This window comes from Meles meles, chromosome 6 (genome assembly GCF_922984935.1).
Source record: "Meles meles chromosome 6, mMelMel3.1 paternal haplotype, whole genome shotgun sequence".
Classification (NCBI taxonomy): Eukaryota; Metazoa; Chordata; class Mammalia; order Carnivora; family Mustelidae; genus Meles; species Meles meles.
In genome coordinates, this window is record NC_060071.1 from 104,870,224 (window position 1) to 104,898,107 (window position 27,884).

General features: G+C 34.4%; 1 protein-coding gene across 2 annotated transcripts in view; it reads left to right on the forward strand.

The window, feature by feature from the left end:
- GPR137C (G protein-coupled receptor 137C) overlaps positions 1–27,581 on the forward strand; it is a 70,667-nt gene extending 43,086 nt beyond the window's left edge. Inside the window, exons 4-7 of one of the 2 annotated variants that reach the window (XM_046008512.1) lie at positions 19,403–19,552; positions 21,154–21,279; positions 21,462–21,580; positions 22,562–27,581. In XM_046008512.1, the coding sequence (XP_045864468.1) occupies positions 19,403–19,552; positions 21,154–21,279; positions 21,462–21,580; positions 22,562–22,739 (573 nt within the window). In that variant the 3' untranslated portion in view covers positions 22,740–27,581. Of the gene's footprint in view, positions 1–19,402; positions 19,553–21,153; positions 21,280–21,461; positions 21,581–21,916; positions 22,499–22,561 lie in introns of those variants that run through there. The other variant, XM_046008513.1, reaches the window with a different exon arrangement.
- The last annotated feature ends 303 nt before the right edge of the window (positions 27,582–27,884 follow it).

Sequence of the window (27,884 nt, forward strand, 5' to 3'; positions counted from 1 at the left end):
GAAGTTTCTACTGCTGATTGACAATGTGGTTGAGCAGTGAATCAGTCATTACAGTGTGTATGTGTCACTGGGTATATGGGTATAGATGTGTGGATTTGGGTGTGTGGTTTATCTATACACACAAGCTTGCCCTAATCTGGCATCATTATCTATTCACTGAAGATAAGTAAGATAGTGTCTTAAATAGTTCTCTGAAATATAGTTAGACTTCTATATTGTTGTCATTTTTATATAATCCTAGTAAATGTTATGTGCTTTAATTAAATGTATGGTAATCAACTTGTTCTTTAAGTTTAGGTAGAGACTTTCATTTTAGTTTTTAAACATGTATCAGTAGAATGCAGGATAAATACAGAAATAGAAATAAAAATATATATACAGAAAGAGAGAGAGAGAGACTTTCAAACCTACTAATCTTACCTGGAAAATAATTGTATCCAATTTCTATCCTAAAAAGTTCCCAAAATGTAAATGTTTTTGCTAATTCTGGGTTCAGTTTAGTGTTAAAAATGATAATGTCACCACTATAGTATATAATCTTGTGATGTATCAACAGCATCCCCACTTAATGTAATAATATCCCTGTAAAATTCATATTCATACTTTGTGCTTATCTAGTCATAAAGCATAAATAGATGTGATTGAATTTAAAAAGCCTTCTTTTCTGGATATCTAACAACTTTTAAAGTTTGGATTACTTGCTTTGAAATAGATATTTCTCGAAATATAGTAAAGTTGCCAAACTGAGTGGAAAATCTCATCTGATAACTCCTCCAGAATTATTTCAAACATCTTCCCCTAACTATCATATGAAAGGTGTTCACTTTTTTTATTATTATTATTTTAGAATTCTTACATTTAAAAGGTGCATGGGTACAGAATTCTCTATGAACACTAGAGACATGCTTAAATACAGGCCTTTATAGGTAAACATAATAGATTAGATTATTTGTATTACATTGTACAGTTACATAGTTTTTGGTCTTCCTCACTAGGTTATAAACATTTATTCACAGAGTACATCATCTTGCTTTCATGTTCTCCTTGTAAAATCACTACGCCCATTTTTATTTTTTTACTTCTGCACAGGAATAGCCATTTCTTTTATTCAGTCAACAAATAGAGGCTGAACATCTACCTCTGCCACTTTCAAACTGACTCTGCTTCCTACCAGCTCTGAGAGCATTTTCTTAAAGCTCAGACGTTGGTCTTCTGTTTTTCTGTTTATTTTTCTCTCCTTCTTCTACATATTCAGTGAGAATGAGATCTTCCATGATTTGTTTCAACTCAGTTTTACCCACCTTATTTCTAAATGGCACACAACATTCTTTTCTGTCTCTATATCCTTAGGCTGTTTTATTTTCCAGGAACACCTCGCTCCTACCCTGTGTTCTATAATCTGTTTGTCCTCATCTTACCAAACTTTGAAGGCATAATTCTAGTGTTTTCCCTTTTTATGGAGTTAATTTGATTCCTTCTCCTTCCCTTCGAGAATAAAATTCAGAAACAACTATCTGGATTCTCTTTTAAAAAAAGAAGTTTTTATTCCTTTAGCAGCTAGGACAGTGCTGTGTATTAGTTCCCTTTAAAAAAAAATAGCAACTCTAACTGGGTTTTTAAATATTAGTTATTGCCAATTTGAATAGTTTATTTCTGCACTTTCATTTTTCTATTTTCTTACATAATTAAGGATTTTACTTTGTCCTTTATCTATGTTCTTACATAGATATATGATTTATTGTTTTGTAAATAAGATATTTAGAGCAATATGTTTTCTCAAGTACTGCTTTGGCAGCTTTCCATAATCTTGTTATATTGTACCAACATTCTTATTTAACAAAAACAAAGGAAATTTTCTGTTTCCATTTCAGTGATGTCTCCAAAATTACATACATATATATCAATGTGAATTAGATATTATCTTTACAGATAGGTCTTCCTCCAGCTTATTTTGGTAGAAAGTCTAAAATTCAGACACCTATCCTATTCAGGTCCCCTGACTTCCATGAGAAGTTACCAGTTTTACCCTCTGCTTGACTGTCTATGCATATGAATCTGGCCTAATAAACAATATAGAATTTCTGTACTCCAGGTTCTTGAAATAAACTCTCAACTGTTAAATGCAAAAGCTTAATTACCAGAAAGATTACCTGAAGAGATGTCTGGTCTTTCCATCTCCCTATCTATTCTATATTTTATCTTTAGCCCAGTCCAGATGTTTTGTACTCAGACTACATTGTTCCATGGGTGGAATTGTCTGTTCTGACCTATACCTTGACATCATGCTTTGGCCTATGTGAAGAAATATGTAAGAAACATTTATCTTAAAAGTCTCTATTGTATAATGTTCTTAAGGATATTATCTACATAGTGTTCTGCAGAAAAAATCTTTTTCTCCAGTTCAATACCAGGTAAAACAGTATTGATTAAATCCTTCTTTTCTCTGACGACTATGCCATTCAGAGGCAAATATGTGGCTCACCTCTATGTCAATCATAGATGACCTTATGATATCTACTTTGGGTTCTGGCTCTACCTCTAGTTTTACTTCACTCTCTTATTACCCAGCCCCACCACACATACGTACATTCCTGTGTATTTTTAATTTTATGTGCATCTCTGTAACTACTTCAAATTCTCTTTTGCAATGAGGGTGGCATAAATAAAAAATGGTATTGGATATACTTTTGGATATGTTTATCTTTTTTCAGATATATCAATTTTTAATTAATTTGGAAAGACCTTAGTGAAAGACGGTGAATGTACCATAGTGATTAAGAGCTGGAAACCTGAGGGGCGCCTGGGTGGCTCAGTGGGTTAAAGCCTCTGCCTTTGCCTCAGGTCATGGTCCCAGGGTCCTGGGATCGAGTACCGCATCGGGCTTTCTGCTCAGCAGGGAGCCTGCTTCCCTTCTCTCTCTCTGCCTGCCTCTCTGCCTACTTGTGATCTCTCTCTGTCAAATAAATAAATAAAATCTTAAAAAAAAAAAGAGCTGGAAACCTGAGAACAAATATGTAAGGCCATAAATCCCATCTTCTGTTTACTGGCTATATGGCATTGGACGAGTAACAGCATCTCTAAGCTTCAGTCAGCTGACCTGTTAAAGGGGAATAATGATAGTGTTGCTCATATGGGTCATTATTAGGGCAAGGTAGTACCTTGTAAGGTGGTTATAAGAACTATATGACATTTTATATAAAGTGCTTAGTATACCACCTAGCACTTGAGAAGTGTTTTTAAATGTTAGCTATTATGATCCTGACATGTACTAAGGGATAATATAGTTTTAGTTTCAGGAAGTAAATATAGTTTCAGGAAGTTCTTGAATTCTTGAAATTGTTGGCAAAATTTATCTGGAAGGGGGTCCTGTACATGTAATCAAATTCTCAAAAGGAACAGTGATTCAAAAAAGAGTGAGAATCATTAAAGAAGTGAATTTCTCTTTTTAATATTTTATTTAAATATTTTATTTTAATTTTACATGATTCCACCTTATTTATGTACCATTGCACATAGCTTTTAATAAGGGTTGAAGTCTCTAATAGGTTACATTTCATCTAATATTTAACTAGCTTCCCTTTAAAATTCGTAGAACAAATATTGTCAAAATTATGTAATGGCATTTTTAATCATAGGCATTTTTGTTCTGAAATCTCATATCTTTTATTACAATCTCTATTTCCTTTTATTTGCATTTTCATGATAAATGATGCTATCTTAACTTTTTATCTATTGCTAACATTTCAAGTGTGTCTCATTAACTTAAAATATAGAGCTGGTGTTTTAACAAATCCGTTATATGGTAAACAAATCATTTATATTTATTGACATGATTGTGTGTTAGTATTGGTCTTTTTCTCCCATTGGTTTTTTTTTTTTTAATTGCTGTTTGCTTTGCCTTCATTTCTATGATTTCTTTTTTTTTTTTCAAAGATTTTATTTATTTATTTGACAGATAGAGATCACAAGTAGGGAGAGAGGCAGGCAGAGAGAGAGAGAGAGGAGGAAGCAGGCTCCCTGCCAAGCAGAGAGCCCTATGCGGGGCTCGATCCCAGGACCCTGGGATCATGACCTGAGCGAAAGGCAGAGGCTTTAACCCACTGAGCCACCCAGGCGCCCCCATTTCTATGATTTCTGTGGTACGTTTGAATTTATTTAATTTTTACCAGAATTATAACATAACTTTTAACATTAAAATGCATACTGATGGGGCTCCTGGGTGGCACTGTTGGTTTAGCGTCCAACTCTTGGTTTCGCCGCAGACTGTGATCTAAAGGTCATGAGCCTGAGCCCCACACTGGGCTCGGGTTCCAGACTCCAGCTTCCAGCCTCCGTGCTCTGTGCTCCAGGCTCTGGCTCTGAGCTCAAGGCTTAAGACTCTTTCTCCCTCCCCACCTGCCCCTCCCCCCAGTTTGCACTCGCATTCACTCTGTCTCTCAAATAAATGATTTTAATTTTTTTTAATTTTATTTATTTATTTGACACAGAGAGAGATCACAAGTAGGCAGAGAGGCAGGCAGAGACAGAGAGGGGGAAGAAGGCTCCCTGCTGAGCAGAGAGCCTGATGTGGGCCTCCATCCCCGGAGCCTGAGATCATGGACCTGAGCAGAAGATAGAGGCTTAACCCACTGAACCACCCAGGTATCCCGAATCTTTAAAAAATAAATAAATGAAATGCATTCTGATAAGTGTTTTTATTCTAATATTCCCTTCCATTTCAGAAAAAAAGAGAATATTTACAAGAATATAGAATATATATCATTTTTAATGGATAAAATAACTTTATCAGCACAAAAAGTTTAAACCAATGTTGATGCTTAGTCCCTGTAATGATAGGTTGGGATTATCTGCATAAAAGACCTCTCAAAGTCATGGTGGAAATAAAAATTAAACTTTTAGGTTTATCTCTTTGGTCAAGGACATGCCCAATTTTATATTTAGGTAAGAGTGTAAAAGGAATCATTGTCTGATACTTAGCATCAGATCAGCTTGTCTCCTAGCCCAGTCAACCATTTGCAAATAAGGCATTCTCTCTCTCTCCTGAATTCCTGTTTTAATTACTATGTAAACCTTTGTATCCAATGTTCACTCAATCCTTTATCCATATCGATTTAATGTATTGGAATGGGAAACAGCATCAGCATCTTGCAGAGACACAGTAACATTCAATTTTACTGATATTTCTGATCTTACATGCAGACCAGGTGATCCTATAAAACCCAGGCAGTGGTTTATGATAATTTAAGCCATAATTGAAGAAATAGGCTAAAATACTATGGGTGTCTCTCTTCCACCTCCCTGAAATACAATTTAACCAGAATTTGGAGAGGATGCTGCTAGAGAAGTAGAGGCTGCACCATCCTCTATAATGGTATGATTACCACTTTCCCAATATTTTGCTATAATTCTCTCCTGAATTATGAGGATTTACTCTATCCATCTTAAGTTGTGGCACTTCTTTACTTTGCTGCCTTCATTACTCCAGTACTTATACCCCAAGTCTTACTTCTTATTCTGTTGCTGAGTAGACCCACCGCACACTTGTCCCATTTTTAAAAATCCATAGGAGACAGAAATCTAATTTGTCTCTGCAGCATGAAACTATCTTTGAAACTGTTTAGATCTTATAATTATCAAAATTCTGCTGACCCTTGAACAACAGAGGGATTGGGGCACTGAGCCACTACCCAGTTTAAAACCCACATATGACAGTGTGCCTGTGGCTGACTCTTGATTTTGGCTCAAGTCATGATCTCAGGGTCCTGGGATTAAGCCCTGTGCTGGGGCTCTGTGCTCAGCGGGGAGTCTGCTTGAGATTTCTCTCTCACTCTCCCTCTATCCCTTCCCCCCACTCATATGCTCTCTCTCTCTCTCATATAAATAATGAAATCTTTTTAAAAATTAAAAAAGATCCACATATAACTTTTGACTCCCCAAAAACTTCTTCTAATGCCTTTGTTTCTTTTTAAGTATAGGTGACACACTGGCTCCCCAAAAATTTACTAATAGCCTACTGTTGACTAATATAAACAGTCTATTAACACATACTTTATTTGTATATTACATGTATTATATACTGTTTTCTTATAATGAAGTAAACTAGAGGAAAGAAAATGTTATTAAGAAGATCACAAATAAGGGGTGCCTAGGTGGCTCAGTTGGTTAAATGTCTGCCTTCAGCTCAGGTTATGATCCTGGGGTCCTGGGATCAAGCCTGTTTCTCCCACTCCCTCTGACTCTGCCCCCTGCTTGTCCTCTCACTCATGCTCTCTCTCTGTCAAATGAATAAATTAAAAAATCTTTTTAAAAAACCATAAGGAAGAGAAAATACATTTACAATACTGAGTATTAAAACAAACAAACAAAAAAACTGTATATAAGTAGACCCATGCAGTTCAAATCTGTTGTTCAAGGATTAACTGTGTATTTTTTAATTTACTAATTGCCATTACTTTGTTTTCTTATCATTGATGTTTAGTTTGGCATTTTAATTCCAAATGGAAATAGCATTTGTAAGATTGTTTCAAAAAATATATGTAGGATTCTGCTTCTGGTAATGGCTGAGTAGCTTCTCTTGGACAAAACATCCACAGATAGCAATGACAAATTCTGGACAAAATATAAAAAACACAGAAGGCACTGGAGAGCAACCACTTAGAAGAAAATGACATTGAGTAAGTTTCCTGTTTTTTACAGCCTCTAGCCTGAGGGAAGTTCTCATCCATGGGGCAGCCAAAACTTGAAGAGAAAACCTCTGTTTTACTTGCTTGAAGAATCAGAAGACAAAATTCAAGTAATTACCACATATGGAAAATGTGGGAAATATCAAGAAGAAGACACCCAGTTAGAGGAAGCTACAAATTCTGATGACAAATTCTGCCAAATTTTTATCTGCTACCTGAACTACATATGAGCAGGACAGTACTCAAGCATCAAAGTTAAGGATACTTCAGCTGCCATCCATGCTTACATGGTTTGGTATTTGAGTCTAGCCAAGTTAATTTTTGCTTTAAAAAAAAAGAAAAGGAAAAGAAAAAAAAATCAATACTTTTCAGAAGAATATAACAGAATCCAGACTCTCTTAAACATGTCATTCACAAGGTCCAAAAAACAATCCAAGGTTACTGGCTATATGAAACAGGAAAAACACAACTCATACTCTAAAAGCAAAAAGAAATCATTGGAAGCAATTCCCCCTTCCAGATGACTTAGATGTTGGCTATATCAGACAAAGATTTTATCATATGCTCAAGTATGCTTAAGGAAAATATACTTTGATAAACAAATAGGAAATCTCAGGAGAAATAGAAACTATAAAAAGAAATTCTAGAATTAAAAAATACAATATTTAAAATTAAAAAGTCACCAGTTGGGTGACTTAACAGAAGATAGGAGAGGAAAGAAGAAAAAGTCAATAAACTGAAATCAACAGAAAGTATCCAATTTGAAGAATAGGGGAGGGTGAGGGGAAAGAAGATAATAAAATGAACACAACCTCAGGACCTAAGTAAGTGTAAGTGGAATCCCCAAAATAAAAGAGAGAGAAAATGAGGTTGGGAAAAAATATTTAAAGAAATAATGAGTGAAATTTTCCAATTTTGATGAAAGACATAAATTTACAGTTTCATGAAGCTCAGCAACCCCAGTTAGGATAAAGAAAGTCTCACCTACATTCCTTATAATCAAGGTTCTTAAAACCAAAAATAAAAGGGAAATCTTCAAAGCAGAGAAAAATGACACATACATAAGGGAATATTGATTCAAAAGATAAATCACTTATCAGAAATAAAGAACAGAAGACGTGTAAACATCTTTAACATGCTGAAGGAAAATGTGGTCAAGTCTGAAATCTGTATCAGATCAAACTATAAAGAATATAAAGAATGATGAAAAAATAAAAACATCTTCTAATAGAACTAAGAGAGTTAGTTACCAGGAGACCTTCATTACAAGAAATGTTAAGAAAATTTTACAGACTGAAGGTAAATAAAGTCAGCTTGAATTTCATCTCTTCAGGAAGGAATGAAGAATACAAGAAATAGTAAATATGTGGGTAAATATAATTTCTTAATTTCTAAAAAAGAAATATGACTGTGCAAAGCAAAACTTATAATGAGAGGTTTACATATGTACATATATAATTCTCTATAATAGTATATAACAACACATAGCAACTATAGCTTAAAGGACAGGGGATAAATGTATCCATATGGTTACAAAGTCCTTACATTTTAGTTCAAGTGGTATGATATTAACTTTACTTAGACCATGAAAAGTTGAGGATATATATCATAATTTCTAGAGTAGTTGTTTTCAGACTTTTTAGTCTCAAGACTCCATTACAACCCTGAGAATTATTGAGAACTCCAAAGAGCTATTGTTTATATAGATTATAACTACTTATATATTCATTATTAGAAATAAAAATTGAAAAGAAAGAAAAATTGAGAAAATCTAAAAATATTCATTTATTAATTCATTTAAAATAACAATAATAAATCCATTGTGTTAACATGTTTTTATGAAAAATAATTGTTTTCCAAAACAAAAATAAATTAGAAGATCAACATTGCTTTACCTTTTGTAAATCTCTTAAATTTCTAATTGAATGGAAGACAGGTGGATTTTCATGTTTGCTTCTGCATTCAGTCTATTGTGGTATGTCATTTAGGTTGAAGTATATGAAGAAAATCCTCACACATATATGTAGTTGAAAAATGGAAGAGAATTTTAATAACCTTTTCAAATAATTGTGGATATTCTTCTCTAATACTACACCAAACATCTGAAGTGGAGGTTTCTTAAAGGTTAGTTGCCATGTGGAATCTAAAACCATATTAGTGGACTTTCTGTACTACCATTGGTCTATCTTGCACTTTGAATGATTGTGTAACATCATGCGTGGATCATTGAAAGAGAGTGGTCACAGATCTTCAAAATGATGCTACATTTCATTGGACAATAATCAAAATCACCTATTAATATCACCTCCAACCTCATCAGAAAAGTTAAGTTTTCAGAAGCTGCCATGCCAGTCTTACCATGAACAAAAGTGCTTACAAGTTTTCAAAAATTCTAATTTTAATTTGAAAATTTATATTTCATTGTTGGCAATAGTGTTGGGTATTTTCCTTGAAGTGAAAGGCTCGTTTCATTTATTTTCAAAAGAATGTATACCCAACAACCAAGTCTGAGTAACCATCGTTTGTCTTCCATAGTTGTTTGTTAAGTCAAAAATGGTGTTCTGTGAGAAAAGTGGCTACTTCTGCTCACAAGTCAAACAACCACATAAGTGCTTTGACTCAAGACAACCACTATACTTCAGCATGTAGGAGAATTGCTTTAAATAGCTCATCTAATCACACAGAGTATTAAATAGACATATACTCTAGGGTTGGTGACTAATAAATATTTTCACAGCTTCATCGAGGACATTCTTAAGTGAAGCTGACTTTCTTTTTTAATTGGGAATGCATAGCAGTAAAGAATACAATAGAATTTGGTGCCACTGCTTTGATTTGTGCTAAGGCCCAGGCATTTTATTTACCATTGCTTTTGTACCATCAGTGAATATCAATACATTTGACCCACAATAAACAATCAGAAACTTTGGATATTTCAGCCACTTATGTTTCTTCTCAGACATTAAGATAAAAGAATATCTTCGTGGATGATTAACTGCAGCTGACCCCAGACAAATACAAACAAAATTAGTCTTTCTATATCAGGTTCATTTATTTGTAAGACAAAAATATAAATCTGTAGACAAGATATTAAATCACTCCCTGTTTTCAGTTAAATCTTTAAATCAATGAGTTTCTGTATTATTGGAAAAAGGCAATGCCATAATTTCTTGAATGGACTTCCCATCCAGTAGGCATTCAGCAATGTCAACTGTATTAAGACTTTACTGGTTTCTCAGCTACCATGTGTGGTTTCTCAGCCAACGGATAGCCAATGCCATATTTAGAGCAATATAATAGTGTAGTCTGTGAAATGTTTGAATGGCTTTTTCATTCCTAGTTTGGAAAGTTATAAAAATAATTTTTGGTATTTAAAGTGCTCACCACACCTGCATTTAAATTTTCAGTTCCTTTTGCTTTTAAACTCTGATCGACTGGTCTCAAAATGATGCTGCAGCCTCATTGGGCCATAATACTATTCAAAAAGCTTCTCTCATAGAAGACACAATAAGGTAAATTATCCAATGCTGGTAATTGAAAGATAATTTTCATCACATTTTATTTGATAAAACAAGTCAGTTTCTTCCAGTTCCTTTGAGGTAGATTCTTTTCATTATTGAGTCAGAGAATTCTAATCACTTTCATTTTTCTCAGCATCTTAGAGGTAAACAGGGTCATTGTGTGTTGAGAAATATTTTTTTTATTGTGGCAAAATATACATAACATAAAAGTTACCATTTTACTCATTTTTAAGTGTGGCATTCAATATGTTCATACTGTTACACAACCATCACCACCATCTATCTCCAGAACATTTCATTACCCCATACTGAAACTCTTATCCATTAAAAAATAATTCCCCATTCTTAAGTCAATAATCCATTCATAACTATGAAAAAATATGTTTTCACTTTAGAATAAAATGTGATTAATTTCTAAAATGCATTTAATATCAAATTTTAATTTTTTTTAAAGATTTTATTTATTTGACACAGAGAGACAGCCAGAGAGGGAGCAGCAGGCAAGGGGAGAAGCAGACTTCCTGCTGAGCAGAGAGCCTGAGGCAGGGCTCAATCCCAGAATTCTGGGATCATGACCTGAGCCAAAGGCAGTCGCTCAAGGACTGAGCCACCCAGGTGCCCCAAATTTTAAATTTTTTAAAGCTCTTAAATATTGTAAAACAAATCTATTAGGAATATCTATTCCTGATATTTCCACGGAGATACAAGATTTCAAAATAACTACGCATTAGATGATAATAAGGTTTTAGCAGATATGACAGGTATAACCAAAGAAAACTAGTAAGAGCCCAGTAAAATTAAGAGAATACGCTGAGTTCATCTCTGAACACATATTTATACCTTAATTCTATATATTTATACCTTAATTCTATTATAACAGGAAATCTAGAAAACATAAGAATACACATGTACACAAAATGTTGACATCACTTATTATGTAGCCTGCTGTGTGTTCTAAAAAGAATTAGAGTACAGTAGTTAAATAACATCTCAGTATTTTTAATCATATTGATTTTAATCTTAAGGTCACTGGAACACACTTTTTAAGAACTGCTGCCCTGGAGCAACCACTTAAGGCAAAACAAAACAAACAAACAAAAACTAGTGAAGTGTAGTTAAAAATCCAATAGATAAGTTAAAATGGAATTCTTAAAAATATTCAATTAACACAAAAGAACACAAGAAATAAGAGACAGAGGAAAAACAAACAATACCAACAACAAAAAACAAGAGGGACAAACAGAAAACAAACAGTAAAATTTAAAATCTAAATCCAAACATATCACCAGTTGTATTCAATGTTAATGGACTAAACACTCCCATTAAAAAGTAGAGACTGTCAAAATGTCACTTTAAATATAAAAAAAGATATAAGTCAAAAATAAATAGATGGAAACTAATATACTATGCATTTAGTATAAGGGTAGAAGGACTTTTTTTTTTTTTAAAGATTTTATTTATTTATTTGACAGAGAGAGATCACAAGTAGAGAGGCAGGCAGAGAGAGAGAGAGGGAAACAGGCTCGCTGCTGAGCAGAGAGCCCGATGTGGGACTCGATCCCAGGACCCTGAGATCATGACCTGAGCTGAAGGCAGTGGCTTAACCCACTGAGCCACCCAGGTGCCCCTAGAAGGACTTTTAATATCAGATAAAACAGACTTAAAGACAGAGTATTACCAGATGAAAGATACCTTTCATCAGGAAGCAAAGAGTATTACCAAAGATAAAGAGATACATTTCATCAGAAAGACATAAAAAGTATAAATATGGGTATTAAAGAGGGCACGTGATGTGATGAGCACTGGGTGTTATAAGCAATTGATGAATTATTGAACTCTACATTTGAAACTAATGATGTACTATATGTTGGCTAATTGAATTTAAATTAAAAAAATTAAAAATGTACACATGTAGCCAAAATACTAGGAAATAAAGCAGAAAAAATATTTACCAAATAGTAAGAAATAAAGAGGGGGGAATCTGTATACTTATATTTGGAGATTGTGATGCCCCATCCTCAACAATTGATAAAACAAGGAATCAATACAAAAAAATCTGAACAGTACTATCGGCACCCTTAAGCTAATTGACTCTCACTAACTGGAGAACACCCATTTCTTCCAGTTGAGCATGGAAATGGTCATCAACATAAAAGAAATAACAAAGGAAATTAGAAAATATTTCATATAGGGATGCCTGGGTGGCTCATTTGGTTAAGCATCTGCCTTTGGCTCTGGTCATGATCCCAGAGTCCCGGGATCAAGTCCTGCACTAGGCTCCTTACTCAGCAGGGAGCCTGCTTCTCCCTCTTTGCAACTCCCACTGTTTGTGCTCTCTGACAAATAAGTAAAATCTTTAAAAAAAAAACAAAACTTTCATATAGGATAATAAAATATAATACAACAAAAATTGCAGGATGCTGCTAAAATAGTGCTTGAAGAGAAAAATATAACTTTAAATATGATATATTAGAATAGAAGAAATATATAAAATTGTGACCCAAGAAACTACGAGGGGAAACTAGGAAAATTTTTAAAAAGAGAGAGAGACAAAATAAGTGGAAGGACTGCAATAATAAAGATAATAGAAATCAGTGAATCAGAAAATTAACAATAAAGAAATTAAAGCCAAAAGTTAATTCTGTGAATATATAAAAAAATTTCATGTACAGAAAAAAGCAGAGTGAAAATACAAACTGCCAATACCATGAATGAAAGAGGGAATATCACTACAGATCTTATTAGGCATTAACAGAAAAATGAAGGAATGTTATGAACAACACTTTGTGGGTAAATCTGACAACTTAGAGGAAATGGACAAATTACTTTAAAAATACAACTTAACAAATTGTTAGAAGACAAAATATAAAATCTGAATAGCCCTTAAGTTTCTTAAGGAAATCTAAGTTGTTATCAGAAATTTCCCTCAAAGAAAACTCTAGGGCCAGATGGTTTCACTGGTTAATTTTATCAAATATTTTAAAAAAATAATAATAGCAATATTAAACAAATTCTTTTGAAAATAGAGAAGGAAGGAACATTTTGCAACATACATAATGAGGACAGCATTACTGTGATACCAAAACTTGACAAAGATTTACAAAACAAATAAAAATTACAAACTAGTGTCCCTTATACTTAAAGACACAGAATCTAAGCAACATATAAAAAGAATAATAGGGGGTGCCTGGGTGGCTCAGTGGGTTAAAGCCTCTGCCTTCGGCTCAGGTCATGATCTCAGGGTCCTGGGATTGAGCCCCACATCAGGCTCTCTGCTTAGCAGGGAGCCAGCTTCCTCCCTTCTCTCTCTCTGCCTGCCTCTCTGCCTACTTGTGATCTGTCTGTCAAACAAATAAAGAAAATCTTTAAAAAAAAAAAAAAAGGAATAATAAATCATGACCAAGAAGAATTTATCTCAGGAATGCAACATTGGTTTAACATTTAAAAACCAATCAATTTAATTCACTACATTAAGAGAACAAAGAGAAAAAAACAAATAATAAATTGAATAGATGTAGTAAAAGCATTTGATAAAATTTAGCACCCTCCATGATTGAAAAAAAAAACACAGAATAAAGAATGTAAAGAATACTAGGAATATTCCTCGATCTGATAAAATACCTTGTATAAATATCTACAATCAATATCATACTTAAAGTATTATTTTGTCCCTAGGATTGGAAACAAAGCAAGGATACCCATTCTCACCATTTCTATTCAATATTCCAAGAAAACAAACAAAAAAAAGAAACAAAAGTTATAAAATTGGAAATAAAAAAGTAAAAATGTCTCTAAGTGCAGACAACAGAATTGTTTATATAAAACAGCTTTTAAAACTTAATATTTAAATAACTAGATAACTACTAGAACTTTGAATGTAGCAAGTTCTCAGGATACAAGGTCAAAATATAAAATTATATTGTATTTTTATATACATGAAGAGCAGACAATTAGAAGATGAAATTCAAAAACTAACCCCATTTATATTAGCATCAAAAAACCAAAATACTTAGAACAAATTTTCTGAAACACAATACCTCTATACTGAAAACTATAAAATATTGCTGGCAGAAACTAAAGAAGACTTAGATCAGTGAAGACCATTGCTCATGGATTGGAAGATGCAGTATGGTTAAGATGGCAATGCTCTCCAAAATGATCTATAGATTCAAAACAATCCTAATCATAATTCTACCATGAGGTTCTTAAAAACAGAAATTGGCAATTTTATTTTAAAATATATGTGGGGGTGCCTGGGTGGCTCAGTGGGTTAAGCCGCTGCATTCGGCTCAGGTCATGATCTCAGGGTCCTGGGATCCAGTCCCGCATCGGGCTCTCTGCTCAGCAAGGAGCTTGCTTCCCTCTCTCTCTCTCTCTCTCTGCCTGCCTCTCTGCCAACTTGTGATCTCTCTCTGCCAAATAAATAAATAAAATCTTTAAAAAAAATAAAAAATAAAAAAAATATGTGGAAGTGAAAAAGATCCAAAAATACTTTTAAAGTAGTGCTTCCTAATAGAACTTTGTGTAATGATGAAAATATTTTATATCTGCATTATTCAGTATTGTAACAAGCCATATGTAACTTTTGAGCACTTGAAATGTTGCTATTGTGAAAGAGAATTTGATAATTTAATTTTTAAATTTTTTAGTTAAATTCAATTAATTAACATATAATGTATTATTAGCTTTTAGAGGTAGAGTTCAGTGATTCATCAGATGCATATGACACCCAGTGCTCATTATATCACACATCTTCCTTGATGCCCATCACGCAGTTACCCCATCTCCCCCACCCACCTCCCCTCCAGTCACTCTCAGTATGTTCCCTATAGTTAAGAGTCCCTTAACTCTTTTTTTTTTTTTTTTTTTTTTTTTTTTTTTTTTTTTTTTTTCAAGATTTATTCATTTGACAGATAGAGATCACAAGTAGGCAGAGAGGCAGGCAGAGAGAGAGAGAGGAGGAAGCAGGCTCCCAGCCAAGCAGAGAGCCCGATGCGGGGCTCGATCCCAGGACTCTGGGATCATGACCTGAGCCGAAGGCAGAGGCTTTAACCCGCTGAGCCACCCAGGCGCCCCAAGAGTCCCTTAACTCTTAACTATAAGCCTGGGTGGCTCAGTCAGTTAAGTATCTGCCTTTGGCTCAGGTTCTGATCTCAAGATCCTGATGAGATCAGAGCCTGATCAAGCCCCACGTCAGGCTTCCTGCTTGGTGGGCTCTCTGGTTCTCCCACTCCTCGCTCTGCTCCTCCTTGCCCCTCATGTGTGTGTGTGTGTTCTCTCTCTCAAATAAATAAATAATTTAATTTAATTTAATTTAAATGTAAATACACACATGAAGCTAATGGCTATTATATTGAACAACAGAAAGAAACCCTGAAAAAGCAGGGAACTTATACTACATGCCTTTGAAATTTAGTATAAAGCTACAATAATTAAGACTGTGTGACTAGCATAAAAGAGGCAAACAGATCAATGGAACAGAATAGAAAACTAGAAATCAATTCACACTTATAAGGTCTTCTGATTTATGACAAAGGTGCTAAAGCAATCCGAAGGGAAAATGGGAGCTTTTCAACAAATGAGGCTGTAAAAACTGAGTATCTAAGTGAAATAAAATGAACCCCTAACTTCATTTCATACTATACTCATACAAAAAAATTTTTAAATGGATGATAGACCTAAATATAAATGAAAAAACTCTAAAGCTTTTAGAAGTAAACACAGAAAAACATCTTTATAACTTGGGAGTAAGCAAAGATCTCTTAGGTCATAGAAAGTATTCAGACGGAATAAATTGATAAATTAAGCTTAATTAAAAGTTCGAATTTCTCATTCAAAGAAAAGACTAAGAAAATGCAAAGGCAAAGCACAGACTTCAAGATAATATTTGCAATACATATTTCAGACAAGGGACTCATTTCCAGCATATATAGAGATCTCCTACAACTCAAAAAAAAAAAAAAAAAAAACAAAACCCAATTTAGAAGTGGTCAAAGATATGACTAGATTTTTCACAAAGAAGATATACAAATGGCCGGTAAGTTGTTGGGGAAATGCAAATTAAAACCAAAATGAGATACAACTATGCATCTACCAGCATGAGTAAAATTAGAAAGCTTGAAAACCCCTATTGTTGTCTAGGATGTGGAGCAACTGAAACTCTCGTACTTTGTTGGAAGTGTAAAAGTGTACCTCCATCTTGGAAAAAGATCTGGCAGTTTCTTATACAGCTGAACTTATCCATACCATATGACCCAGTAATTCCATTTTTAGGTATTTACCACAAAGAAGTGAAAGGACATGTCCACAAAACGACTTGTATAAGAATGTTTGTAGAAACTGTGCATCAACAACAGATGAAACTGTCATATAAACAATTTCATCTAATTAGTAGAATTAGTGTGGTCAACTGTCCTGGTTTCTCTGGAGCTGAGAAGTTTTCTGGGATGTGGGACTTTCAGTGCTAAAACTAGGAAACTCTTGAGCAAACCGGGAGGAGTTGGTCATTCTAATCAACCACCTGAGCAATACAAAGACCAAACTACTGAAACATCCAACAACATGCATGAAACAGAAAACATCATGCTGACTGAATGAAACCTACAAAAGAGTTCATATTGAATGGTCCCACTTATTTGAAGTTCAGAACTAAGTTATAAAAACAGAAGCAGGAGAGTATATGCCTTTGAGGGTTTGGCTGATGGGGAAGTGGTATGAGGAACTTTCTGGAGTGATGGCAATGTTCTCTATTTTGGTAGAAATTTGGGTTATATTGGTGTATATGCATTTGTCAAAACTCAGTGAATGATAAGTTGAAATTTCTGCATACTTGCATTTAAAAATACCTGTAAACAAAATTGAACTATAGTCAATGATATACATACCAATATATTAATAATAGGCATCCTGGAGTGAGGTGTAACTCTTCTTTCCTTGTCTGGTATGGAATTTCTGAAAAAGTGCAGGGATAGAGGAAGGGAAAATAAGACCTTGAGGACTGCTCCTGAGTGGAATTGTACGTTATGACTCTATCCATTTTAGGAAGATTTTCTTTAGCTTTTGACAACAGCTTCCATGTTGCAGAATCCTTTTTTGCTTTGTTTTGTTTTGTAATTCTGTGTTTTGCAGGAAGAATCTTCTTTTGTTTTCTAAATTAGTGGGCTTCTTTCATTGTTATATGTATGTAATTTGTCTGTAATCTTGTTTTATTAATTACCTCAGTGTTATTGATTATTTGCTCTTTTCTAGCAATCTTTTTTTTTTAGTTTTTATAGTATTTATAAGTATAAGCAGAATCTCTCTATATTATGTCTGGGATCAAGCGCATTTAGTGGTCATTTTATTCCTCTGTAAAGTTACTTATGATTATTTTAAAGAATGGTAATGCTTACAGCATTCTAAGTTTTTGTTACCCAATGTTTCTTTAATAATACAGTACTTCTAAAATTGGATCTGGATTGGTTTTAGATTAGCTTTTTTATTAATAGTTTTTGGGGGATTCACAAAAATAAAAATGCACACCATAAAAAATTTTAGACTTGACTTTAGAGAATTTTAATCTTGCTAGGCTTTTATTTATTTTCACACACACTTTTTGTTATGGTAGTGACTAAGCTTAAAAAGGTACTCTGTCAACATCTTTCAAGGTATCTTTTATCTTTTAGTTCTCCTTCTTCTCATATGCCCTAAAATGTGTTGTTCTTATAAAGAAGTAAGTTACAATAATGGCTCTCAATCCTATCAAACCCAGCACACCCCTCTGATAAGTATTTTTAATAAACTCTATCCTGCAATTAACAATTTATTAATCTGCCTACACACATAACTTCAAAAATTCAACATAATTGCCCTGGGAATAAAGAGGAAATAAAAGGAAAGCAATTGACCAATATTTCAATATGTAAATTGGGGGGGCATGATGTACTAGTCAGATGCTTGTTATCTGTACACAGAAACTGAATGGGACAGCTACAAACACAAACTGTTACAGGGTATTGTGTTGGTGCCTTACACACCACACACAGTATTGCTGTCTGTATCACGATTTTCCAAATTTTGGCCATTCTTGATAAAGTTCTGAACAAAACAAATTACAAATTTCCCTCAGTTTACATGTTATATGTGTGTCTGGAAATGTTGGCATCTATTTAAACTGTGCAAACATAAACATTGTTTATATATAAAACAATTGGGTTTTGGCTCAGATCATTACAAACAGGTTTTTCATCTTCATGAATTTCTAAGAGGACCCTAGAAAGTTAGAGAAGGTTAGAGAGGAATTCTCTCATGTGGAGAACTCTCCTGTGAATTGTGGATCATCTAGCCTCCCCTGCCCTTGTGTGCTAAATGCCATCATGTGACAACCAGAACACAAATTTCCAAAATACCATACTGGGTGTTTTTTGCAGTACGTCTCTTTGGCAATTGTGTCACTTCTCAGAATATTGTTTTTAATGCATAAGATAAATAGGATTACAAAGGAAACCAATTATATTAAAATATAGACCCAGGTTAATAATCCCTATAAAAAGGTGATACTGCACCTTTTTCCAGAATACACAGTTGAGTTGAGTGTGACTACTAAATTGTGACTAAGTAATAAGTTATAAGGTTTCCTATTTGTGGAAACAACAGAAGTCTTGGTATTAAAATATTATGGATTTGAAAGGACATTTTAGTGCCAACATCATTTTGTTGTCAACATAATGACTTCAATAAGGGACTAACATCAACTCTTTAATAGAATGAAGCAAATAACATAGGAGCTGTACTTCCATTCTAATTTTGTATCTCATCAGAAATTAAGTGTCTGACATGGAATTTCTTCTATTTCTATTTCTTTTTCTTCTATTTCCCATTCTTTTCTCATTACGACTAAACTACTTCTCTTAATTAATATAGATTGCACCAATTTATTCATTCCCATATTACTTAAGGGAGTAATGTAATCTTGGCAGGACAAAATCTTCCTCCAGCTACCATTGGCCAAGTTGGCAAATAACTTATTTGTATTAATTGGGTAGTTTAAACACAAGTGGTTCTAAGGATAGGAATTGCAAAGCAGGATAACCAAGAGTTTATTCCACCAAGCGCTCACTCAGTGAGCTCACCACTGCGAGAGGCGACTCTGTTGAATGTGGATGAACAGCTTGTGACAAATGTGTGGAGTGCCATGATGACGAGTTTTATCTCTTCTAGGGTATGTCTCTGTGCCAGACTGTTGTCGTAGGCTCTGTAGTCATTCTTCTCTACTCTTCAAGAGCTTGTTATAATTTGGTGGTGATCACCATATCTCAGGATACATTAGAAAGTCCATTTAATTATGGCTGGGATAATCTTTCAGATAAGGTAAGTAGCTACCATGTATTGCTAATCTAATAATATAATAATGAAATTAGCATTAACTAAGAGAATATTTTAAGTGTTTGACTTCCAAACATTTATCTCTGACTATAACAGTAACCATACTTAAAGTTTATGCTTAAAAATCCTCATTTACATGTGTCACTTAAAATCATTCTTCAGAGAGAACTTCTCCCGAAGGAGTACTTTCTTTTCTTTTTGTGGATAATACTAATAGGGCCATAAACCTATTTATTGGTCATAACCCTATATTTTACTAATTTTTTCAAGGATAATGTTGAACTATCTCTAGATAAATTGACTGCCTATCATTAGCTAGTGAATATGGGTATATTTTTGACTTGTTAAGATGAAATTTATTCTCTCAAACCCAAGACCTACATATAACCTAAATATTTGGTTTGGTTTTAGATACTTAAATAAGGATCTTTTCTGAAAATCTGGTGCTATCAGTCATGATCATGGGAGAACATTCATAGTTTCTGGGTGTCCAGGTGTTTGTTTGTTCTAGTAATTCCTAGTACTCTAGCTATCATATTTAACCTCCCAGCTTTCTCCATCTCCCTCCTAAAAGTGCAGTTTGACATAGCTTCATGTCATGTCTTTACATTAATATAACTTTGTGCTGAATTTAAGACATTCTGGAATATCATTTTATCAGAATTTCAGTTACCTTTCTAAAGAAAAGGAATTTTCTTCATTTGTTTGTTTGTTTTTTTCCTTCCTTAGTAAGGGAATTTTCACCCGTAGTTCCAGCTGGAAGATTCTCCCCACTCCTTTTGCCTCTTCTCTCACCCAACATCTAGCAGAATAAAAGCAAATTCAATATGAAGTTTAGGCCCCAAAGCATTTTTTTTTTTTGCCTCAAAGCAAAATATTTTTAAATAGTAGTGGGGCTGAGCTACTTAACATGTGACATTTCTCTACAGGTGTAACTCAGTCGGTGCTATTAGGTTTGCTATGTAGTAGCTAGAACCAGTCATCTCTTTCATAACTCTCTTCAGACTGTGGGGTCTAAAAATTAGATCATTTCAATTTACCCATATATTAAAAATACTTTCACAAACTGATGCATTGAAAAAGTTAATAGCTTTTTATTTTACTTAACACCAAAGCATTTTTATGTCCTTTAAAGGATGTAAAACCACAAACTATGGGAGGGAGACAAACCATAAATGACTCTTAATCTCACAAAACAAACTGGGGGTTGCTGGGGGAGGTGGGATTGGGAGAGGGGGAGCGGGCTATGGACATTGGGGAGGGGAGGCGAACCATAAGAGACTATGGACTCTGAAAAACAACCTGAGGGTTTTGAAGGGTCAGGGGTGGGAGGTTGGGGGAACAGGTGGTGGGTAATGGGGAGGGCACGTTTTGCATGGAGCAATGGGTGTTGTGCAAAAAGAATGAATACTGTTACGCTGAAAAAATAAATAAAATGGAAAAAAAAAAGGAAAATTAATTTAGAGATTTACATGCCTATAGTTGGTGTGCTTTAACTTACCCTACCTGAAGCAAATTAATTGTGGCGGGTGACTGCTTATACAAAAAACAAGTTTAAAAATGGCCCTGTCATACTGTGTTCACAGGCTCATCTAGAAGACATAAGTGGAGAAGAGTATATAGTATTTGGAATGGTCCTCTTTCTGTGGGAACATGTGCCAGCATGGTCAGTGGTACTCTTTTTCCGGGCACAGAGATTAAACCAGAACTTGGTATGATATCATAATATTCCCCAATGCCTGTTCCCCTTATTTTTATAAAAATAATGGAAAGTTTATATCAATTTTCTGGGGGTTTTTTGGGCAAAGCTTAAAACTAAAAAGCATTCTAGATCTCAGCCTCCTTTCTTAGTTGAAAAGAAACATTCATATGCTATTTAATACTTTGTTCACAGGCACCTGCTGGCATGATAAATAGTCACAATTACAGTTCCAGAGCTTACTTTTTCGACAATCCAAGACGATATGATAGTGATGATGACTTGCCAAGACTGGGAAGTTCAAGAGAAGGAAGGTAGATGTACTGAATTAGTACTGAATAGATTGACAAGAACAAACCTAAGCTTTAACCCAAATATGAGAAAGGTAGATTGGGTGCCATATGTCAGTAAATAAGATCATTTAACCTGGATCTTAGAGCATTAGGTGTTACATACATAGCGGGACCTATACTATAAAGAACTGTCATCTGACTCTAAGCTGATATATTACCTTTATTTGGGAAATAAATGCCTCTGTGTGTAAAATGGGACCATCTCATTTCAGGATTCCGTGTTGGTTCAAAGCCAGCAGGGGTTGATGAACAGGGAAGGAATATGATTAGAGTGATTATATGTTTCCTTATTTATAGGAAAACCCACCAAGAAATATCCAAAACCCACCAAGAAACCCTGGATGAAACTCTCAAGAAGCTTAGGGGCCATTGAATATCTTGTGTCCTTCTTATTCTAAAACCATTGCAGCCCTGTACCATTAGCTATGTATCAGGGCAAAGTGAAAGCCGAAATGCATACCTCCATAATGCTTGGAGCTTGATAATAGCATTTTCTGCAATTCTCACTTCATCTGGACAAGTTCCTTAACCTTTATTTTTTAGTCTGTTCTTCATCTGTAAAATAGTGGTAATAGTTTATCTAATGAGATTGTTGTGAAGATTAAATAGGGCATGTGCATGTATATACATTATTATATATATACCCACACAAATATGATCTAAAATAGAGCCTCATCCTTAATAAGCACTATATTATTATCTGATAATCAAGTTCTAATTCTGATATATTTATTCTTTTGTAATACATGTTATAAAATCAAGGATATTAGATAAAAGTCATTACATTTTATAGAAAGCTATTATGTTATTTGGCAAAAAAACGTATTTCAACATATTTGATACTAACTGTATTATAAAAGTCACTGAATGCTAAAAATGCCAACATGACCTGTATTCTGATCACCATCCTATGGCCTTTTTGCCTTTTTTTTGTTGTTGCAGTTTATCGAATTCGCAAGGTTTGGGCTGGTATGGCACCATGACTGGGTGTGGCAGCAACAGTTACACAGTTTCTCCCCACCTGAATGGACCTGTGACAGATACTGCTCCGTTGTTGTTTACTTGTAGCAACTTAGATATGAGCAATCACCATAGCTTGTATGTAACACCACAAAACTGAGAGCATTACCGAGCAGTGATTCCGCCATTGTCTTACATGAACGTGTATATTCGATGTGTTTAAATTCCACCACCATAAACATTCCATTATCTGTCATAACTGAAAACAAAGCCTGGAAATGTGGCTGTGTTCAGCGGAGGACACACCTGTTACTTTTGACTTCATAGCAAAACAAAGTAAAATGGGAAGTGTGGAGTGGGAGAAGAGAGGGATTAGATCTTAAGGCACTTGATGGCTGCAAACACCCTGACTTTGGAACATCACATGCATATTTGCATATTTGCACTTTTATCTTTGTCCTGAAAGAGTACACCGAGGTCCCCAAAGTCACACTCCAGTGTTCACACTGGGATATTACACTGTACACCTAATTAGGAGGCAATTTTCCTATGACAAATCAAAGCCTGTATATTCAGTGGTGTATTCTATGCAGAATTCTCACCCAATAAAAATTTTACAGTGTGAACAGTGCACAGGATTAAGACATAACAATGTATCATTCTTTTTTAAAATCTAAAATATATGTAATCATTGAAGATAGTTCTTTTAAGCATGATTGTAAAATACCAACTGAAATTATTCAATCTTTTTTTTTTTTTTAAAGACCACAGTAATCCTTTTCAGTGATGACTGGCAGTGTTCTTTGGAAAGCCACAGACATTTCTTCAAGAAGAAATTATACCAGTGAAAAAATTAAGTGGCTATTTTGAGTAGAATTGGTCAAGTGATTATTTTGTATGATTAAGATATCTGTAGTAGTTTAAGCATGGTTCTTCAAGAAAGCAATAGTGATTTTTGCATAGGGAGATTTTGGTAGAAACTTCTTGGGACTAAACAAGTTTACAGATGCATTTAAGAATTATTCATAAAATGTATGATTCTAAGTTAAAACATGAGTACATTTTCAAAGCATTGGATTTAGCTGAACAAGATATAGCTGATTGTACCTATTGAATCAGAATTGTCCTCAGGTAAATTAATCATGATACATTATTGCAGTAAACTCAAGTGCAATACTTCGTAAGACATGTAATTCCTCCTTTAGTTTTCCCGTTTTTGTATCTTGTAAATGGGCAAAGCCAGATCAAATTTAATTCAAATTAATTCCAGCACTAAATAAGCAAACTGACACAAAGGTACTAACTAGGTAAGTATAAAACCACTGTTTAACAATATTGAAATACTTCTAGAATTATATTAAAACTCTCTTGAATGTCCTATCCCAAATCTAAAATAATATATATATGGTAGGCTAAGGTAATAAAGATTTTAAAATGCACTTTCTACCAGTATCTATATGGAAAGAAGTAGATGCTGAATACCTCAAGATGCCAAGGGAACAGGCAACATTGGGAAGTTGTCACAACACGATTAAAGACAACCAGCTACGTAAAATTGTCTGCTGATCTGTTTCTTCATAACTGAACTAATACAACTGTCCTTTTCTGTCTTCTGCTTTGGTTAGAAAGTTATGTTTTATTTGTACTCTTAAAATACCTTTCGATGGAAAAAAAAAAACACCATTCAATGTTTTAATAATTGCTTATTTAGTAACTTCACAAAAGTTTAACAGGAACAAATGAAATTTTTAATATTTTTGCTCTTTTGAAAGGCTCGTACATAGCCAAAGAAATTCCCTCTTTTTATCATACAAAATGACTTTGAACTCAATCAGAAGCATAAACCTAGAGTTATAAATGTTACTTTGGGTTTGTTTATAAGTTCTCTTATTGTAACCAAATTCTTTAAAAATGTGTAGTACAGAAGTTAACCTTAGTATTTACATGACAACGTACATGCGCTTAACTGAGTATATTTTGAGGACAACTTCAGTTACTAAATTTCTTTTCAGAATGCCAACTATTTATTTTCCTAATAATGCTGGGTATCTACCTAGAACTATCTGAAAAGATATGTTATCTCTGTGAATCCTTGGGGTTCAAAGTAAATAAGGTACATTTTTTCTAAGGCCTCCCTAGGTAGTTTTCCTATTTGACCAGATAAACAAAGATTACTTAAAAAAAAAAAAAATTCCAGGTAAAATATCTTGGTTCTTTCAGCTGCATTTGTGGATTCTTCCAAATTTCAGATTTGTTTATTTCTTCTTATTCCTAACTAGGGTACCTGAATTGTTACATTTGTCTCCTTATACACATCTCCCATAATACATCACCAAAGACAAAGAAAGATAAGCTTCTGGCCCAATATTTGCTTAAAAATTCCAAAGCACTAGGAGCACTTTAAGTTTGGTCTCGAAAGAAGGAGTTGATGAAATCAAAGGGCTACCGATTCCCTGCTCATCCTGCACTGAAGCACATGATGACAATTTCAGACCTTCTTTTTCGGTTAATTAGAATGGTGAATTTCATTGCTTAAGTGTGTAATTCTACAGTGATTAGCAGTACTTGTTTTTATTGTTTCATTTGGGTGGTCATTAATTTTGAGACTCTTACCACTCATTATAGCTGATTGTAGTTTTATGAAAGATGTAATTTATAGTTAAAGTGGCTTTTTTATGCATAGCTGCCTTTTTTATTGTTTAACAGTGTTTCTCAGCTATACAGTCAGTTTCAAACTGGTCATAAAGATATAGCTGTGGCCAATGAATGTATTTATTTGTTGTTTCACTAAATGGTAACAAAACACTACTGTTAAAAATAAAAGTGTTTGTGCTTTTATTTGGTGCTCTGGTTTGCTTAAAATGTCTCCATTGACAACCCTGAGTTTCTAGCATACCCAGAGAAGAACCCTAGTGCTACCAAAGAAAAGACAAAAATATCAGGAATTACAAATGACAGTTTGTTGTTAGTGAGCTTATATTTACATCTGGACATTATGTCCCTTAATATTATACAGATTTTATGTGAATTTGCACCTTAGTTTAAAATATCAGTATGATTTCAATAGTACATTTATTCCAACATTAAGCTAAGAAAAAAATCTTTGTAATGAAATGACTTACAACACCGCTCTCCTTCTCCTTCAATCTTAAACAGGAATAAATTTAGCTAGGCCATAATCTTGAGCAGTTATTCTTTGATTATTCAAGAAATTCTTCAGTGATGTTGTTGCCTTTTCCCCTCAAAGAATAGTTCTTACCATTTTTTCCATAATAGACTCGCTTCATAACCTGCCAAAACCACACCAAATTTTGAGCTTTACTGACCTTCCCCCAAAGTCACAAATTCTTGGGAATCTATTGACTCTTGTCATAAAGAATATTCGGAGTGAAGGTCTGACCTCCAGTACAATAAAATTGTCATCGGAAAAGCAATTTATTCAACAAACATTTATTAAGTGTTTATATGCCAAAAAATATGCTATGGAGATGCAAAAGTGGGTAAAGTTCCTTTTCCTGCCCTTAAGGAGCTCACATTCTAGTAAAGGAGGCTTAAAAGAAAATACAGTACAATAAGTGACACAATAGAGGTAGGTTGTAATTATTACAGTGGTGACATTAAAGAGGCAATTAGAAGATACTCCTTGGGTGGAGCAAGGGCGATTTCACAGAGGCGGGCGTTATGGTGGTCTGCAAGGAGAAATGGGCATTTTCCAGGTGGAGAAGGATGGCTAGAGCACATGACGCAAAGAGAACAGCATGCACCAAGGTGTGGTGACCTGACCCGGCACATTTGAAGAACTATGTGTTTTATCAAAGCATGGTGGCTGGGGGCAGGACTGGGAGACATGTCAGAGGACCTTGTTTGAGTGCTTCTAGAAAGCCTGCTGTGACAGTATTGTGGGGTGTATGGCAGGAGACAGGCTGGGAACAGGGAAGCAGGCCACGGTAGTGCTCTAGATAAGAGCAAAGAAAAGGGAAAGACAGTAATGCATCAGACATGTGGAGATCAACTCCACAGTGCTAACACACTGACCAGATAGGGAAAGATGCAGAGGAGTGAGCCTGGAGAATTTAGATGATGATGGCTCTGAAATTAACCAGAGTAAGGATCACAGGCATAAGAACAGATTTGGGGAGAAAATGGTTGTTTTAAGACCTACAGATACCTGTGGGACAACAGTAAAGACATGTTATAAACAGACGGATTGAGAAGTTTAGACTAATGGTAAGAACTTGGACATCACTGAACTACCAACTGGGTAGTTACGACTACCCAAGAGTGAGAAGTAAGTGGTGGTATAAGCCTAAGGAATAACATTTAAGGCATAAATGAAAAAAGCCTAAAAAAAGGACATATCCAGGAGCCCAGGAGTGAAATATAAGGAATCTGAGGGAAGGGTATAGGGGTATATCTTTAAAGAAGGGGCTGCCCAACAGTATCAAATGCAGGGGGGAAAAATGTCAAATAAGAAATGGCTTCTGAACTGAGTTATGAATTTAGAACTGAAATTTTTGACTTCAAAAGAAGAAATGGTTAGGGACTACAGAGTCAAAAGCAAGATTTTTGGTTAAGGAGCAAGTGGGAGGTGACAAAGTGATGACAGAAATATTCTTTCAAAAAGAGCGACTTAAAAAAGGGTGAGGGCATGACGAGAGAGTCAGAAGAGCATACAGACAAAATTGCCATTTAAACCCTTCCACCATGGGTTCAGAGTACTACAAATGTCCTTCAAACTTTTACATACGGTGCTCACAGCATAGTCCGAGTCTCCAAGAATATTGACTTAATAAGTAGGTTAATGTCATTCTTTTCCTGCCTTATTCAGTTGGGGGTGGGAGAGAGAAAAATATGACACATATTGTTAAACTCAGCTCTGTGGTTTTTCATTTAAGATGTACCAAATACATATTCATATTGTCATTCAACAAATATTTACTGGATACCCACCATGTGCTTACTATGTACTTGGCAATATACCAGACTTCAGGGACATAGAAAAGAAGTATACAGCAGTATAAAATGGTATCTCTAAACCATCATATAAATAAACCCTGCTTTATTAATAATGTGACATCTCAACATGGTATAACTTCCTAGTATAAAGAGGGCACACATCATTTTGAGCTATAGTTTCTTTTATAATTTCACAATTACCATGTGATCAAAATTCTTAAACCCCTTCAAATATTTTTATCATTAAAGAACTGCCACTAATGAAAATCTCCCAAAATTAATTTTTAGGGATAAGAAGGAAATGAACCTCAGGTACAAAAAACCAAAAATTACATGCCTTATGACTATA